This window comes from Anolis sagrei, chromosome 4 (assembly GCF_037176765.1).
Source record: "Anolis sagrei isolate rAnoSag1 chromosome 4, rAnoSag1.mat, whole genome shotgun sequence".
Classification (NCBI taxonomy): domain Eukaryota; kingdom Metazoa; phylum Chordata; class Lepidosauria; order Squamata; family Dactyloidae; genus Anolis; species Anolis sagrei.
This window is the reverse complement of record NC_090024.1, coordinates 37,200,243-37,219,978: the sequence shown is the minus strand read 5'-3', so window position 1 is coordinate 37,219,978 and position 19,736 is coordinate 37,200,243. Positions and strand designations below refer to the sequence as shown.

Here is a 19,736-nt window from a genome sequence, read left to right as displayed (position 1 = left end):
TGTTCTGTTTGGAAACTTCAGTTGGCACAAACAGTTGCAGTCAGATTGATAACTGGGTCTCGCTATAGGAAGCACACAAGCACACTCCATTAGCTGCCGGTCTCTTTCTGGGCCAAATTTAAAGGTCTGGTTTGGACCTGCTAAGCCTTATACATTTTGGATCCTGGCTTTTTTGAAGGACCATACCTTCCTAATTCTAGAGAAGGGCCTCTCTAGATTTCATGTCTTTAGATCTAGAGAGATTTCTCCCTTTTTTCACTCAATCTCACAGGTACATCTGGTGTAGAGAACCTTCTTGTGGCTGATCTCAGGCTCAGGAACTCCTTTTGTAGAGAATTTAGGATGACAACCCTCTTTTCTATCCCTTTATACTAAGCTAGTGAATTCTCTGTTTTAGCAAATTTATATTTTTAACTTCTGTACAATGCTTTTTATTATATTTTGTTTAGCTGTGGTTGTTTCAGTTTTGAAAGTCACCTTGAGTCTGTGTCTAGAAAAAGGTGGGACAACAAAAAAAAACAATCTTCAGTGGCTTTGAATTCTAAACAGCCCGCTCTAAAGTACTAACCCTAGGATTCCATAGTAATGAGCCATAGCAATTCAAGTGGAATCATAGTATTATAACTGCCTTATAGCAGAGCGGACTTTTCAGCTGGCCAGTGCTGAGTATATTGGAAACTCAAAAAGGATCTCTTCACACGGGGTTTTTTTTATGGCCCCTTTTCTTTCTTTGGGACAGGGGCTTGGCCCAGTTCCCATTTCTCCCAAAGTGGAGGGGAAAGTGTGTTTTAGGTAGCTCCATCAGATATTTTTTTTGCCCCTTTCACCATATGATGGGGGAAAGGGCAACATGGCAACACGTCACCTCCTTTTCACCCAAATGATGGGGACAGGGCACAAACACACCTTGTCCCATCCCCACCATATGATGGGGGGGGGAGGAGGGTGTGTGGGGCGCCACAAGGTGCCCAGCATGCCTACCATTTCCCAGGTGACTACTGGCAAAATGACATGGCCCCAGGGGCCGTGTGAAGAGGTTGAAAAACTAGAAAGTTAAAATGTTGCAGTCATCAACAGATTTTTAATAATATTATTTCTTTGATATTTGTTTCAGTTCCATTCAGTAAATATTTATTTGCAAAACCAATTGTTTGGATGCACCAAAGTAAAAATATTTATAGTTTTTAGTTCTGAATTTATTATTATTCAGCTCCAATCCTCCATTACTAGAATCATTATGAATGACCATGAACCAGTCATCCGTGTTACTTACTCAGCTGCCTCTTCTTTCTCCTTGACTGGCTGTACCTCTTCTGGGTTTGTTGTTCCAGGAGGGTTTGCTGATTTTTTATCTTGGGAGGGTTCAGGAACTTTTGCTGTAGTGTTGGCTGCATCTAGGATCAAATGAATAGATGTGCTGTTTATTACAGAACATTGCTTAAGCTGAAAACGAAGAGCTATTTTTTGCTGATCCAATAAACTCCACAAAAAGTGAGAAAGTTACTTCAAATTACCACTTCCATTGTCCCCAGCAAACAAGGACATTGGTCATGCTGGCTTTGTAATTCTGGCAGAGCAGAAAGGTTTCTTCGGTTCCAGAAAGATGAAATAAAGGCTTGCATTTTTTCCCCAAACACATGTTTTGCTTGAGTACCACCTAATATTGGTACGGTGGGGGGCTTGGGAGGGGGTTCAGCCCCCCCCCAAATCCTCATGGTGGTCCACGAGAAGGCCTTACTGGTACATTATTTAAACTGTTATGTTTGTTCATATCATGATCTGATCACCATGCTCAATATATCCCATATGCATGGGGGTATTGGGGTAACACTACAAAATGTTTGCTAGGGTAGACTCTCTTTCACTCAGACTCAGCCCCCACTGAATCAAACTCAGCTCCCCCCGAAACAAAATCCTATGGGCCTGTATTGGTGATATTGTTCTACTAGTGGTGACAGCAAATGAAGACCAGAAGCAAAATGGCTAGGGGATTGTAGGACCCTCCAGCTGAAAGTAGCGGGGGCGGGGGGGGGGGTGATCTCAGGGTGAGAGCACTCCTCTTGAAAAGTATTTTGTTCAACTAAAAAAAAGGATGCCATGCTCTACATAAACACAAGGCCACCTGGCCTCCAGGGGATAAAGTTAGGGAGTTTGGATGCACAGTGGTGTAACACTATGGCAAAACCTGAGGCCCAGGTTTTGTGACTTGTGTGTCTTCCAGATATGATGGATTACATCCACCACAATTTCCTTGCCAAGTTGGCATTAGGCAGTCTTTGACAATCACACTGAAAAAGCAATGGCTTTTGTTTAAGAAAGAGCAGACACGGGTCTGTTTCTTCACACTTCTGATTTTTTCCCTTATAAAAACAGAAAAGATAAGTTCTGAATCAGGTACATGAGGAGTCTGGAGAGATTTCTTTTTATCTCCTTTTCAGATGAATGTTCTTGGAAGATGATGAGATTGAAATATTCACCCACAGGTATATTTTGATTTACTCATTCTGACACAATGATGTTTATAAAACTCGATGATTGTTACACTAATAATGGCTGTCACACTTCTTTGCCTTCCTGGATTTGTGTTTTGAAAAATAGGCTGTAAAACAGCTACAAGATAGATGTTAATATAGGTATGTGAATTGCAAATTGGACCAAAATTCTATGTAACTGACTCATTGAGAAAGCATCCTTTAAGATGACATTTTACTGTCTGGAGATTATTATTTTTTTCTAATTAATCTTACTTGGTATTTTAAAACTAATCCAGAAAACATAGGTTCTGTCGTCATATTGATGTTCTGCATAAGGGAGATGCAGCATAATCTTAAAAGCGTGAGATGATTATTGGGAAAAAGCCTGGTGGAGAGATTGTAAGACATAAATCCATACTGTAGTTTTTCAGATGCATTGGATTTGAGAAACAGTCCAGTCATAAATCAGGCCTTTTGATTAATAGGACTTGATTAATTTTATTACAATTACTTTTGCTCACACTGAAAGATTTATTGTTTGAGTTGGTGACAAATCAAAATAATTGCTCAAAACAAACAATACCTGAAAAATAAAACCACACAGCCCACATTAGATGTCTATAAAGAAACAATCAATATAGACTACCTTCAATTCTAGTGGTTGATTTGGATATAATAAGTAATTAGATAAGTCACGAGAACCCTCTTTATTTATTATTTATTTATTTACTACACCTTTATCCCGCCCTTTTCAGCCCAAAGGCGACTCTTTATCTCTGCCTATTCCATGTCCCCACCTATTTAGTGCTACAGTCCCTCTCAGACTCAAGGAAATTAGCTGAACAATGAAGAAGTAAACAATTCCACATGCTGTAGACTATAGCATCTGTAATTCCTGAAAACCAGTGGTGCAATTGATGGGAGTTTTAGTTGAAAACATTTATAGAGCACCTCCTGATCTTCTGGGGAGGCCCTGCTCTCAGTCCCACCTTCGTTGCAGGTGCAACTGGTGGGGATGAGAGTCAGGGCCTTCTCAGTGGTGGCCCCTTGGCTATGGATTTCCCTCCCCAGTGAAATTAGATCAGCTCCCTCCCTCCTGTCCTTCAGAAAGAAAGTGAAGGCATGGTTGTGGGACCAAGCCTTTGACAGCAATCCACAATGCAATAATGATCTGCAAAAATAAGTGACTATGGAATAGTGCAATTTATGGAACGGCTCCTGGAATATGCCTTTGGACTGTGTGATTTTTAATGTGACTGTTTTTAAGATTTTGTGTTTAACTATTAATGTTAATGTATATGTTTTGTTTTATTTTATGTATGTAAAAGTGACATCAAATTGTGCCTTTTTTGTAAGCCACCCTCAGCCCCATTTGGGGTTGAGAAGGACAGGATATAAATGAAGTAAGTAAATAAATAAATGTTGCCTGTCCCCTCTCTTACAGTATGACAGTGATACTCAAGGGGCTTTCTGATGCTAGTTCATGCTACTATGTGAATGCCACATTGGTTTAGGTACAAAACCTTGTGTCCCGTGTTCAATTGCGATCAACAGTGGGAAATCAGACTGTCAGTGCTCCCCCCTGTGGGATGGGGCAACTAATGAGTCAGGCAATGCAAGGAATGGGGCGATGGGTTTCCCCCATCATGTACCACTGGATTTGCCATGATGCATGGTGATTCTGGTGACATATGTGAAGAGGTCCTTATGCAGGGAACCACTTCACAAAGTTTGTCACATACTTGAATTATTTATTTATTTATCGTGTCATCAGCAACCATTGTATTACAATTCAAATTCAATTTACAAATTCAAGTATGTGTTTTGCTCTGTTAGAATTGTAATACATACTTGAATTTTCCTCCATGGAAAAATAAAGTCAGGATGAAAAACCTGTGTTTCCACAAAAAATCAGAGCCCAAATCCAATTGTTACTTCAAAATTAAGAAGACTCATTAAGTGAATGGAATGAACACAATTATTGTGTTGTCAAATGCTTTCATGGCCAGAATCACTGGGTTGCTGTAAGTTTTCCGGGCTGTATGGCCATATTTCAGAAGCATTTTCTCCTGACATTTTACCTACATCTATGGCAGGCATCCTCAGAGGTCGTGAGATTTTGAACTTCACAACCTCTGAGGATGCCTGCCATAGATGTGGGCAAAATGTCAGGAGAAAATGCTTTTGGAACATGGCCGTACAGCCTGGAAAACTCACAGCACCCAACACAATTATTGTCGACATACCAAATATCAACTCTGATCATGAGGAACGGCTAGATTCAAATCTTCATATTGGAATTTATTATGTTTCTTTGGTCCCTTCTAGACTGTAGCAAGTTGGAAAGACTATTCTCCACTCATTGATGTTTCCATTTCCCACTTCTTTCCACTGTTTGAAAAATATGCTTCCCTAGCTTTGCAAGCCTATATTAGGTGACATTCCAACTTGAGCTATCTCATAGAATTCATTGGCTGGTTCAATGTTGTTAATTCTTACTATTACAAAAGCAATTACCACGAAGTATATTTTAGAAAATGTGGCATGGTTAAAGATAGAAAATATATAGCTACGGGGTTTATTGGGTAATGCAGCTGTTACTTTACAGCCTTGCTTACTCTATAGGGTGTTTGTGAGACTAAAATGTTACTTTTGTAACACTAATAAATTTGGTTGTTTGTGTTTTCAAGGTATTTTCAACTTATAGCAACCCTAAGGTAATCCTGTCATAGGGGTTTCTTTGAAAACTTTGTTCATAGAGGGCTTGCCCAAGATACACAAGGGAGCGTGTCTTGCCCAAGGTCTCCCAGTTGGTCTCCATAGCTGAGCCAGGATTTGAGCCCTGACCTCCAGAGTCATAACCCGCAAACTACTACACCATTCTGAGCCACAATTACAATAAGCAATTTCCCCAATAATTTGTTGTTCTTTTACACATTTTAAAATTATATTGTTGGAGAAAATAGGTGTCTGTTTTTCTCTCTCAGTAAGCAACTCTGATAGTTCTGTATCTAAAAATTCAAGTACTCTGTAACTACTCAACCTTTGCATCTTAATAACCACTTCCAATGCTAATCCCTAATGTCAATGTTGATATAAAGTATTAAGTATTTTTCTACTTTGTTCTTCCCTCTAGGTAAATGAAAAGATACCATTAGATTATATTGTCTTTATAAGGTTCTTGGTAATTATGGAAACAATGAAGAGAATCAATTAAGTGTATAAAGTCTGTGTTACTGGTATAGAAAGTGTGTATGCAAATTGCAAGAGATGTAAATATCTGTTACCCTTGAATAGTCAAGCATATATATTTTGATGTTTGCCTCCAAAATGATGGTTTTGATATTAAGTTTGGAAACACAAGTATTTTCTTCTGCATCTCAGCTCCCCTAGTACTGCTGAAAATATATTATCCATCTGGACAAGTCAATAAATATATTTATTTGCTTTCAGGCTAGAATCCTTGCTCATTATACGGTAATTTTCCATGTCTCAGTCAATCACAGCTGAACACGAGCTGGCAGCATGATGTGATTACTAAAGAAAGTTAATGCAATCTTAAGCTGCATTAACCAAGGCATAGTGTCCAGGTTTATCCACCTCCATTTGAGCCTCTTGCACTACAAAGATTAGATGCTTCTGCTTTGGGTCTATAGTAAACTACAGTTAGCTATCCAGAAACTGTAATTTACGAGTTGGAAAGTACACTGCTTTGTAACCTGTTTTGCAATAAACTTCAGTTCTAAAAAAAATTGGCGACTCGAAGATGCATTTTCTCTTCCTCCATCTCCCTCCTTCTCTCACTATAAATTCTCTGTTTTTCAAACACATATAAACACATGCTAAAACAGCAATTTTGATTTTTTATTGAGTAGGTAAGGAATAGTTTACTCCAACCCTTGAGAGATGTGGAAGTGGATAGAGAGCTGTGGAAAGAGAAGACTCAAGACTGCTGTGCTAGCAACATTAATAAGAAGACATAGCCATGTTAGTCTGGACAGTTAGTATGAAAAGGGATCTTGTTGCACCTTAGAGACTAACCCGAGAAAACAAAGTTGGTAGCTTAAGCTTTCTTAGATTGAATACTCACCTACTGAAATCCAGGACAAGTCTGAAGGACTGATCTTTCAGACTGGTTCCAGATTCCATGGAGCTGTTCAGATGCTGTGCCACAAAGCAATGTGAACAGGAGAAGTGGAATCTAGATAGACCATCCAGCTGAGTGAAACCTGTTTTGGCCCAATTGGACAGTCACCCTTACCCGGATTACTGTTTTTGTTGTTCTGGAGGCCAAATGTCAGCTCCAGAGAGCTTCTAGCCATCACTGAGCAACTTTGCCGACATCAGCAAATACACCTCCACAACCAAGGAGAAGGAGGGTGGACCAGACCCCCCCCCCTCTGATCTCAATGGGTTGGATTCAATATGAAAGCATATTCTCATTAAAAAACAAGCAATCAAACAAAAAGGTAGAAGTCATATATGCAAAGCAAACAATCTCATTAGAATCAAACGTATAATTTTTTTAAATCTATTTTCTGTACACTGATCTTTTAATGAAACCCTACAATTCCACCTTGGTATTAAATATAGAAAAGCTTCCAAATTCATTGTTAGATGCACATTTAGCATAGTGTCTTGTTTGACTCTGAGATTCTCTTTCCTGGATTAGCAAGACCAAAGAAGATTTGTGAACAGAGAGAAGGAGCGGAAGGGAGGAAAAGAATCACACACACATGTAGAACAGAATTTTCCTGTCAACAATCAGAAGTGAGGATTAGCTTCCTACATTTTAGCCTTTTACAGCTGAAAAAGAGTAAGCAAGTTTATTAAATATGTGAAGCTCCAACTAATCTTGAGTGACAATGCATATATTTCCCTAAGACCACAAGCCTACATAGTGACTGGTTGAAAGAACAGAGGATCAGTATTAAGTGTCCAGGAGATGAGGAGGAATTAAATTGATGCTCAAAGGGCTTTTTTTCCTTGACTGACAGTACTCACTGAGCCACAACCCTGAAACCCAGTGTCCGCTGAGTATTCATTATAATATCAATCATATCTCTTATATGCTTCAAGTTCCACAGCTTCTGAGACTTCTTTGCTCAGGCTTCTTGCACAAGCACAAAAAGTGGATGAAAGATACTTTGCTAAGCTCCTACTCCACATAGCTGCAGTGTTTGTGTGGGTCCTTAGTTGCAATGTAAGACCTATCATATGGGTCTTTCCCACCCAGCAGATTCTGCCATGACATTTTGGTTTTGCTTAATTAAAAGCATTGTAGACTCCTGGACCCTCCCTAAGTGGCAATGGGTTGTATAAGGCTCATTGTTTTAGTAGAATCTGGGCTTATAGAGACAGGATGGTGATGTTGGTGAAAGATGATAACCACTATTGCCACTCTTCAGCTTCATTGTTCCCACTGAATATAACTGAAATCCTCACTGTAGGTGGTATGTGAGAATGAAAGACATTCATTTTCCCCCAAAGAATATCTGGCTGTATAATTTCCCATGTCCCACATTTTGGGTCTATCTAGAAGGGCCCTAAGAGGCAACCAGAGATGATGTGTTGCCACTTCCAGCCATTAAAAGTGGTGGCTGAAACACACAATGTGATTTTTTTTTTGGAGGAAAGGAGAAATAGATGCAGCCTTTTGGGTGTTGGGTTATATCTGTCTTCAATCCATAGGCCCTTTGTTGGGTGGCCATTGTCAGGGAGAACCAGATAGATTGTGGTTGTGGTAAGTGGCAGGAGTAAAGGTCTTTCAGAGATCTCTGCTACATTACCAGTGCATGTTACTTTGTATTTAAAATACCATAAATGTAGAAGATAATAATTGTTGCCAGGAATGGTCTCTTTATGGTTATCTAAAATCCTGATATTTCTGTTTGACTCTGAATTTTCATTTACCTTTAAGCTGAGTTGGCTTTGTCCCCACCATGGGGTTCATGACTCTCTGACTAGTAATTCCATAATTGGTACAAATAGAAGCTAAGTGCATCTAAATAATCAGTACAGACAGCGTTAAGTGCCAGTTTCCCATTCTCTTGATGATTTGTTCCCCAAACTTCTCAGCTGTCTTCTTTCTTGACAGCTGAGAAGTGCATGCTGAAATGCATGCTGGGAAAAAAAAGTTTCTGACTCACTACATACATTAGCAAACATTTACTGAAATATTTCTTAAAGGTGATAAAGGTGTAGCTGTTTTCTAAACCCAATAGATCTTCTCTATTTCCTTGTCACTTCCAATTTAGAAATTATACGAAGTAACTTTGTTTGATCCCAAACCATGTTGGCCTTATCTTACCCCCCCCCCCCCATTAACCTGTGCTAAATGTAGATTTATTATAAGGTAACCACCTAGGACCTCATCAGATGCAGAGAGAAGAACACCTTCTCCCTGCTTCTCTCCACTCCAGAACAGAATCTCCTGGAACCCACTACATGACACTGGGTAACTTCCAGAGGGCTTCTGTTACAGCAGCAGAGAGAAGCTTAGCTCAGAGAGCCCCTGGAGGAATGTCAGGAGGTAGCAAGGAAAGATGGATTTGGAGGGGAAAATGACAAGTGAAGACAGAGGATGGATGGCAGGGAACAGAGCCTAACGGTTCCCTCCACTGTCCCCTGCTTTCCCCCTGCCCATTGATGAGGTCCCTGGTGTGCATTTACCCTGTAAACTTAATGCAGTTTGACACCAGATTATTTGCTACAGCCCCTGCTATGGAGCTCTGGAAACTGTAGTTTGGTGATGCACACTTTGGCAGACAAAGCTAATGGCCTCATTTTAGAGTGTGGATGTGTCCTTAGTTTCTGATTTAAGCAACAGTGTGTAGTGACTTTCATGTCAAGGAGGCAATAAATACACTTTGAGTTTACTTAGAACTTCAAAGTAATTATCCAAGGTGCTGAAAGCTATCTCACAAATAATTTCAACCCCTTAGTTATCTCTCTTTCATACTGGAGGGATTCAACATTTCAGTAGCCATTAGCCATCATGGCATTTCAAGCAGCAAACCTAAGCATTTTGACAATAAATTTAATTATGAGGAGGAGTCCTAGTTTGCCAGTACAAGTTCTGTCCAATGAACACATCAGTTACATAAAATGTCTGCTGAAACATGGTTACATTGATCTCAGAAGTTTCCCTTTCTTTGATTATGGCTATTGTATCATCTGCCTAAAATGAGATAAAACATTATTTTAGTATATATAAGATATTGATAATGAAATTCTATTTGTTTTATTTATTAAAGTCACATGTCTGTGTATGTCTCTCTCTGTGTTTGCTTATATGGCAACTGAATCATTCTGCCATTGATCACCCACTTCTATAGTAATTTCATTTTTTTCAGAGTCCCCCCTTATAATTGGTTACTTGTTTATATAAGCATTTGATATACAAGAGAAGCATAACAGAATGAACTGCTTGGCTGCATTATGACCTTTGTCTTTCAAAGATTATTAACATTTTATGTCAGTCCTCCCCTCTTTTATCTCTAATGCTGTGGATCACAAAACCCAATTTGCAACTAAGGATCAGGGAGGAGCCTCCTCCAGACCTCTTTGGGCTAGAATAAGCCCATCAACCATAGGTTCCCTTCCCATGGCATAAAAATAATCATTTTTGCAGTCTTGCTGATGCTATATGTCTGTACTACACTTATTCAAGGAAGCTTCCATTTTACTCTATAATATTTAAAGAATGTCAGGTTTGGGTATACCGTTATTGTTAATGATGGGAACTGCAATTCAACACATCTCAGTGACCAAAATCCTCTGATAAATATAAAAAGCTATAGATTTGGGTTATTTCTCAACAATTTATTAAGAGATTTCTGTGGCCATTGCTTCATTTGTGTTGCTGCTTTTATGCTTCATTTGTGTTAGCTCTCAGCCTCAAGGCTGCCAACCAAAAAGGAAAAGCATCCAAATCAAAATAATCGGGTGAAGTTGTTTATGGCATGGAGCTATTTCACACAATACGGGTGTACAATAACCTGCTGGTTTGTTGTTGTTAATTGCCACCAAGTTGGCTTTGACTTAAGGTGGCCCTGTGAATGAGACAGCCTTCTTCACAACCAAACATTCATATTCCTACACAGATACTGAAAACATTATGGTATAGTCAGTTCTGACTGTGGTGGTGGTGGTGGTGGGAAACAGGCTATACACAGGCACTACCAATACCTCACATTGGGTATAAATAAAGTGCAGAGTGTACATAAAGTGACTGGTTGATAGATAAACTCAAAACTTTCTCTGATGCTTCTCTCCCAGTACTGTATCAGGTTCTTCTGTCTTGCCATTTTGGTTTTTTATTTTTATTTTTTGTTGCAGTCACAGAACTATACTGTTTTAGTATTACAACTATAGAACAAAGAGAGAAGGAGGTGGGGGAGCAGGAAGGTGATGGAACAATGTTGAATCTGGAAGCCAGAAATGTAATGAGAGAAATACATTTTGTGCAAAGCACAAAAGTCACATTACCATTCTTCACACCAACACATATTGATATGTAGGAAGGTGTCCAAAGAATGGTGACCAAAATGGTAAAAGGTCTGGAAGCCAAGTTCCATGAGAAACAACTTAGGGAGCTGAGCACGTTTAGAAGAAAAGGTTAGGAGGTGACATGATAGCTATGTTTAAATATTTGAAATGATTTCATATTGAAGAGGGAGTGGATTCAAACTAAAGGAAAAGAGATTCCACACTAAACATTAGGAAGAACTTTCTGATAGTAAAAACAGTTCAGCAGTGAAATACAGAGTATGTTGAAGGCTCATTCTCTGGAGGTTTTTAAACAGATATTGGATGGCTATCTGTCATTAGTGCTTTATTATGTGCTCCTGCATGGCAGGAGGTTGCACCGGATGGGATCTCTCTCAACTTTTACGATTTATTTATTTATTTATACGCTTGTATACCGCTAATATCTCAGCCTAAGTCGGCGACTCATTGCGGTTTACAACATTTAAAAAAACAGTATTCAATTTAAAAGCATAAAACAACATATACAGTACAAATTATTGGGCCACCAATAAAAATCCTACGCATCTCGTAACTGAAATCGCAATCCAAGATTCGTCGTCCATGATTCTATGATCATTAGTGGGAACACATAAAAGTACAACAGGAGCAATGGAGGAAATGAATACCCCAACCCACTGGAAGGAAAAAACCAATCTAGATGCTGCGGAGAGTTCTAGTTGTTTCTAACACAAGAAAAATACCACAAGCAGAAGAGCATTGTATGGCTATCAGACACCCATCACATTCCATGGATAAACTACAGCTAGCACTTTGCCCAATCCTCAGCTTTTTGCTGATCTGGAGGAGCCCATTATATATTTCTGTTACTAACCTTGTTGATTGGAATTAGGCTGGGTGGTGTTTTCTGTCTCTTTCTTTGGAACACCATTTGCACCCTCATTTTCTTTCTTTTCTTGCTTATTTTCTTCCTTTAAAAGACCAACAGAAGCACTTGTAGTATATGAATTTCAAGAACAGAACTCAAAATATATTACTAATCATTTCCTATGTCTAAAAGTATAATACTCAGCATTCTGTATCTCTTCTTTTTCACATCCCATATCTCATACACTAGGTAGTACAAAAATATATTAATTTCAAGTGGTCCATTGCTTTTGCATTATTTTTCAATACTTCAGTATTGATGCACATTGGACACTTTGGACAACTAGATGCTGCTGTTCCCAAACAGAGAGTAGAGTGCAAGAGATCCAGTGAAACAATCTGGTAAATTTCTAATGTTCCACTGCATTTTTGTCAGTTCATTTCTAGACACACGGAGTTTTTAAATGCAGAATTTCCAACTGCATACATGTGCCAGCAGACATACTAAAAGCAAAAATGAAATAAACAATAATCCACAAATACAGGACATATTTTGCTTCCTGTTTACATGTTGGCTCAGTTATGAATTCTCTACTCAAGTCAATAGTTCTCATCTATAATACAGAAACAATTCAATAAAAAGAGATTGCCTTTAAAAAAAATAAATCTTTAAGAGATAAAAGAGATAATTGAGGTGTGCATGAGGAAACTCACCATTCTGTATGAGGAAAAGACTTTGGAAAGAAGAAAGGAAAGCTTAGCCTGAGTGGAAGGAATAATATTATAGCCTAGAAGGCAGATTTAGGGATTAGGTTTAAATCTGCCTAGTATGGTTGCCAGAAATCTATATGCACCTAGAGTTAAGGGAGAAGCCATAGCTCAGTAGGAGTGAACATACTTTCTATGCAGAAGGTTTTAGGTTTTATCTTTGCCATGATCCTAGAAAACAATCAAGATAATCCTGTGAAGTGTTTTTTTCTGGGTATTCTAGGCAGCACTGACAGTCAGAGAAGACAATACTCATAACATGATCAGGATTTAGCAACTTGTGCCATTCCACCTGGGGTTTCTGGGCCACATCTTTATGAGCCTTGAAAATCTCTGGAAACCAACAAAGCTTCCAGTTCTTTTACCAATTCCCCTACCAATTCCCCAAAGGTTTCCAAACCACTTACAAACACAGTGCTTCAAACCACTTATCATTGAACCCTAGAACACTGGACAATGCTGAAGAAATTGATCAAATTGATTAAAAATGGTGACTCTGAATAACTTCCATTGAAGCTAGATGCACAGATATGCATGACCCCCCTGGAGTATGATCACAGGACAAAAGCTGGCCTCACTACCTGCACAAAAGACCACCCCTGTTCTATTCTAATAGACATCTAACTCTGGGGTACTTAATGCCATAGAAGCATTTGCTCTTTTCTGCCTCCTGAGGAGCAAATTAGTGCAAGGATCAGTTGGGACAATTAAACTTCCAGTCTTGGCTAGGAGATCTGTTTACACTTATTTGAGAGAATAACCAGACCAATATGTTTGGAATTATTCATTTTGAAAGCATCTAAACCAGGATGGGCAACTTTGGAACATCTGGGAACAACTTTATCAGCTCCTAAGACACACTATTTTTCCCTGTGGTGAGCAAAAAGGATTTAAAAATGAGAACCAGAAGCAGGCAATAGGTAGTCCCTAAGTTATGAACAAGATAGGCTCTGTAAGTTTGTTTTTAAGTTGAATTTGTTTGTAGTCGGAACAGGTATATTTTTAAGTATAACTCCTGCATATATGTATGTATGTGTGTGTGTGTGTGTGTGTATGCTTTGAGTAGCATAGGAAAGGGTTAACATCCCTGTTGTGTTTGTTTTGTTGTCTGTGCCCCTGTTCAGAAGATTTCACCACACTTTCTGTCCCAGTGATAATTGGATTTTGAAAATTTTGTTTTGTTGTGGAAACAAGTATTGGTGATAAAAGCTTCAGTGGATACACCTTTCCCTCAAGATAACTCTTTCAGGAACAAATTTTCCTTCCTGGGGGTAGATTCCTCTCACTTCCTGTTGTCTCACCCCCATTTGTGACTATGAGTCTGACGTTTGTAACTCGGGGACTGCCTGTAATTCATCTCTTGTTTTGCTATTTTGTTTGAGAGAGTGTGCTTCTTAGAGCTTCCTAGGAATGAAATTACATTGAAAATATTTTTGATTGGAGTGAAACTGTGAAAACATATTTGAGGAAGCTTTTCACAGAATCAAGTTCATCTGCCTATTTGGATGGGAGATACTTGCACATTTGTTGAAATGGTTGTGTGGAGGAGGTATTGCATTATTTACTCTGATGTCCACTTGATGCTTATCCCAGAGAGTTTTTTCTTTCATCTTGTCCTAGTGGCGTTTGTGAACAATGTATGTATACTGCAATCCACTTTTGTGTGACAAATATAATCACTTATCAAGTTGCCTGGTATGTGACTGCTGTTAAGAAAAGAAAACAAGAATCTTGGAAGAGATGGAATTGTTGTATTGTAAGAAAAACTCAAATATTTGAAAGAATTAATTTGTTGAATAAATTTAACCAATTTGGTACTTGAATAAATATTATTCTTTGTAAAAAAAAATCTACTTACACATTCCTACAGAAACTAGATTTATCTTATCCGGAAGTTTTCATAAAATGGCATCTACTATTTCATATACACGACAAATGAACAAATATTGAGTACATTATAATCTTGTGGCACCATCAATCATAGGATGCCACGTTCTGTCTTTTTTTGGCCACAGAAATTTTTGTTTGACTAGCCATTTTATCACACCAGGACTTTAAAGTGGGCAGCCCTGCATTTCTGACACCTGCAGAATTCTGGGAAATATAGTTTAGGGTGGGACCTTTTGAATTCTCAGCTACAGAGGTCCTTACCTTCCCAAATGCCATAAGGGCTGAAAGGCCAGTGGTAGCTGTTGTGAGACATATTTCTCCAAAGTCCTTGATAGCTGGAGGTTAGAGCTGTGTGTCCCACACAGTCTGTTTTCCCAAGATGATGAAGAACATTGTATCCCATCATCTGAGTAAAAATGTAAAATTCCAATGTAGTTTCCCTTTACACAGAATTGGGAAGGTGAGGGAAGATCATCTTACCCTTTACTTCAAGCTGCAATATGTCTTAATTCAGGTTTCAAATGCTCTCTTTTGCCATCATGGCTCTGAATTTGTTGTCCTCTGCTTATTTTTTAAAAGATAAATAACCCATCAGAAGATAGCAAATCTCCCCTCTCACATCTGTTTCAATCCTCATTTCAGCTTCTTTGATTGTTTTTTTTTTAGAGAAGAAACAAGTTCCCTTCATGTCAAGCCTTTTTGCATACATTTACATCTCAATCACAAACACATTTATTTGGATGTTGAGTGACATTACTTTCCTGTGGAAATTACCCTTCTCATAAAATGTACTTGGGATCACAGCCTCAATTAAGCCACTTTAACCAGCAGAAGCAGAGTTCTCTTTGCTAACAAAGAAGCAATTAAGATGAATGGTTCAGAGCTAACAGCAAATAATTTGTTTCTTCTTTAAAAAAAGAATAATAATTTTAAGCCACATCATCATGATACGGTTAATCAAAAACTGCTTTATTGGCCTTTAAAGTGGAAGGTTTGCACAGTTTTATAGCACACCAGATATTGTTCATAATTATAAAATATTATTTAAAGCATCTAACATACTACACATTCTGTCCACCTTAACTCAGTTGAATAAACTTTTTGGAGATTTTCAAACATTGTCAGACCAATGTAGGGCTGCCAGTAATACCTTCCATGTGCTCCAGCTCCATGTGCCCAGGGTAACGTTGGGATTTGGAATCTCATCTGTGTCATGGATAAATAGTGCCCATGCTGACTGGTGCTGACCTCATCCACAGAGGAGATGGACTAGTTACCTAGCATATTAGGTAAAGGTAAAGGTGTCCCTGACATTAAGTCCAGTCATGTCCGACTCTGGGGGTTGGTGCTCATCTCCATTTCTAAGCCGAAGAGCCGGTGTTGTCTGTAGACAACTTCAAGCTCATGTGGCCGGCATAACTGCATGGAGAACTGTTACCTTCCCGATGGAGAGGTATTTATTGATCTACTCCCATTTGCATGTTTTCGAACTGTTAGGCTGGCAGAAGCTGGGGCTGACAGCAGAAGCCCACCCTGATCCCTGAGTTCAAACCTGCAACCTTTTGGTCAACAACTTCAGCAGCTCCGCGGTTTAACTCATGTGCCACCAGGGGCTCCCAGCATATTAGCTAACCTTTATACAAGTTGGAACTGGAAATACAGCAATTTCTTAAAAGCCACCTGGGCAGGACTTATTTCCAAAATAAGCTATATTACTATAGTAACTTTGGGGTGGATTCTCTTTGTTACATAGAAGAGAGACATTTCCAGGTTCTGCTGTTAGCAATAAGAGCTATAGCGTTATGAGAATTTAGACCAGATTATTCTTTTTGACTTTTATGTCTAGTGTGAGTTCTAAAACTGTGGTATTGATGGAGTTAGAGACAAATGGCATTTAAGAAAAATGAAAAGGATCTTGGATTCAGAATCTCTTTTAACCTGGTTGAGACTCCATAAATAGTACATTCAACTCATCTCAGTCGAAGGATCAACATAGAACACTGGTTAATCTGATTCCAGAAATGGGTCCCTTTTATCCCTTATTAATCAACAAAGTTGGACAAGTTCCTCTATTGTCCCCTGTTCCCCAGGCCTGTCCTGTTGCTGGGATTCTGTGATAAAGATTAATCTTAAGAAGCAAATTTGCTCAGGAGAAAAATGAGAATTTCTTTCTTGGAAAATTTCAACTCTATCCTGAAGCCCACTGGAACTGTGAACTGAAATTTCCTTTACTCCCGGTGCCATAATGATTTAGCATGAGTTGAATTAGGTCATTTCAGCTTCGTGTCTCCTTGCGTTTTCATTCCCAAGCAAATATATGTATGATTGGATCTGCACAAACTGACAGTCTGCCTGTTAAAAGATCACTTGGGGCCTCTGTTTGGCTTTGAAATGTTGCAGAAAATGATACTTGTCCAATCATATAAAGTGATAGGAAGCAGAATGCACAAAATAAAAAATAAACTAAAATATAGGTACCAAGGAGCAGAAATGTCAATACTGGAAATGAATAAGCAAAGTCTTTTGACAGTTTGTTCATTTCAGCTTTAAATAATGTCATTCATTGTCAGAAACAAATATAAGGTCAGCAAAGAGAATCTGTTATGAAGTCCTACCTGGCCTGGAGGTGGCTGAGGTGGAGGTGATGGCTTTGGAGGGTCTGGATCATGGTTCACTTTTTCCTCTGATGGGCTTGGCATCACTTTGGTAAATTTTGCTTTCAGTCTGTTAAACATTTTCACTTACGGAGTTGTTCCGAAACCTCTGGTCTCTTACAGTTAAAAGCTAAAGGCATTTGGCTTCCTTTGCCATGACTGTTCAAGCCAATTAGTTGTTTAATCAGGGCTTAGGTTTGGTATTTAGTAACCTCCTGCAAAGACAGGCTGTTCCAGTGACTGCTTTCTTTGCCATCATTTCTTTTGTTTTATAGACTGCAGTGAAAGTATGGGTAGGTTTATGCTTAAAATGTGCTTTGAGGCTTCAGAGTTTGAATATCAACAAATGGAACAGAATGTTCAATTAATTTCTGTGTCTTGGCTGGAATATAGCACTGCTCATTTAAGAATAATTCTAATTTGGAGGCAAAAGCTAACCAGAAAGGCCTTAAGAGTCTGACTGTGAAATGAAAATAATAATAATAATAATAATAACAATAATACATTGACTAATATCTCGCCTTGCTATAGTAGTTTATATGTTCTCCAAATTGCTTTTGTCCTCCTGTGGTCCTGATACATGCATTTCAGAGAAAGGGAGGGTGGTTGGGCTTATGAGGGTTTATGGCTTCAGTATGTCAAGTTAAAGAGGAAAAATAATATTTTAGCCTGAACACATATTGTGAAGCATGACATCCCCTCCGGGATTTATAGCACATCAAGTGCACGTAACCAAATATAGCTGTCCACTGCCATCCAAGGAGTCCCAGTGACCCTATGGCAATCCAGTGGCAACAGCCCACGAAACCCAAACCTCCACCCTTATTTTCTTTTTATTAACTGCCCCCACTGGTGTGCTGAATCGAGCGCACATAGGAATGGGATCTAGACCAGCAAATCTCCCTCTCAAGAACTCTGATCCCTCCCTGATGAAATGTATCCCTTTTTCATATCTAAACATTTCCCTCCTACATAAAACCTATATGTAATATGTTGCTTTTTAGCACTTTTTTACCCTGACCTTTTCTTTGATAGATCTAGATCTATTCCTCCCTACATCTACTATGTTGGGCAGGAAGGTTGTCACCTTCTAATGACTCCCCTATTGGATACCACTAGCCCCAAAACAGGTCAACCTTAGACAAAGGATTTCCTTAGACCAGGATTTCATTTTAATCACTGACAATATTCACTAATCCAGAGATAAACACATGTGCAAGGACTAAATACTAAAAATGAAAGGAAACATTATGGACAGGCTTTGGACTGCGTCATTGGTCAGTGAATCGGACTCAGATATGGCAGTATGATTGATTATAATGTTTTAAATTGATTTTTAACCTAATGTTTTTATCTACTCTGTTATGTCATGTTGTGTTGTGGTTTTGTATGTGTTGGCATCAAATTGTTGCTGTTGTAAGCCACTCTGAGTCCCCATTCAGGGGTTGAGAAGGATGGGGTACAAATGTTTGAAATAATAAATAAATAAATAAATAAATAAATAATAACAATGTCTCACGATCATGTTAAAAAACAAAGTATGTATTATCGATGTTGCAATCCCAGGTGACAGCAGGATTGAAGGGAAACAACTGGAAAAGCTGACACGATATGAGGATTTAAAGACTCTGGCACAAGCCAGCCAAGGTGGTCCCAGTGGTGATCAGCACACTGGGTGCAATGCCTAAAGATCTTGGCCTGCACATAAACACAATTGGCATTGACAAGATTACTATCTGCCAGCTGCAGAAGGTCACCTTACTGGGATCTGCACACATTATTCGCCGATACATCACACAGTCCTAGGCACTTGGGAAGTGTCTGATGTGTGATCCAATACAATAGCCAGCAGAGTGTCTGCTGTGGACTCATCTTGTTGTATTTCAAATAATACTAATACTACTAATAATAACACATTATTTATATTCCTCTCTATCTCCCCAAAGAGACTCAGGGCGGATCACAGTACACATACACAGCAAACATTCAATGCCATTTTGGACAGACAGGACAGAGACAGACATTACAGAAAGGAGGTAAGTTGTGTCGGCATCCCGCTTTTTTGGCACCTTGGAGGTTGTGCTTGAATCCAGCCACGGGGGGGGGGGGGGTGCTGTTTCTCCATCCTCTATGACGAAGAGCCATCAGGACTTCCTCCTTCCTTTTGGTCATGGGCATGTTCCAATCCTTTTCTTTATGGTGTCATAAAATACTTCCCTTGCTTGTTTTAGCGGTACCTAATTTCTCTACTTACAGCTCAAGCTGTTTTTGAATTGCTTAGGTAAAACTCCCGGTTGACAGTCAGAAGCTCATGCCATTCTGGGGCTTCAAACTGGCAACCTTTTGGTTGGTAGATCTTATCATTGCTGATGATTTACCAGGTGTGCTAAAGCCCGGCTGGTTAAAAAAAGCCCATCTAAAGATCTATTAGCTGTAGTTTGTGCATGTATAGTAAATGCAATTTTATTCTTTTATGAACAATTTTGAATGAGTACATTTCTTTGCAACACATTTTCTCGATTTGCAAAGTGGCACCTCTCTTAGAGAATTTTGATGGGCACAAATGAAATCCTCAAGAAAAAACAAAACCTTG

General features: G+C 38.9%; 1 protein-coding gene across 3 annotated transcripts in view; it reads right to left on the bottom strand.

Moving 5' to 3' along the window:
- Positions 1 to 17,333, bottom strand: part of CNGB3 (cyclic nucleotide gated channel subunit beta 3) — a 77,760-nt gene extending 60,427 nt beyond the window's left edge. For 2 of the 3 annotated variants that reach the window (XM_060775567.2, XM_060775569.2), the window contains exons 1-3: positions 17,105 to 17,333; positions 11,839 to 11,935; positions 1,274 to 1,394 (exon numbers count right to left, since the gene is read on the bottom strand). In XM_060775567.2, the coding sequence (XP_060631550.2) occupies positions 1,274 to 1,394; positions 11,839 to 11,935; positions 17,105 to 17,224 (338 nt within the window). In that variant the 5' untranslated portion in view covers positions 17,225 to 17,333. Of the gene's footprint in view, positions 1 to 1,273; positions 1,395 to 11,838; positions 11,936 to 12,545; positions 12,633 to 17,104 lie in introns of those variants that run through there. The other variant, XM_060775568.2, reaches the window with a different exon arrangement.
- Between the last annotated feature and the right edge of the window lie 2,403 nt (positions 17,334 to 19,736).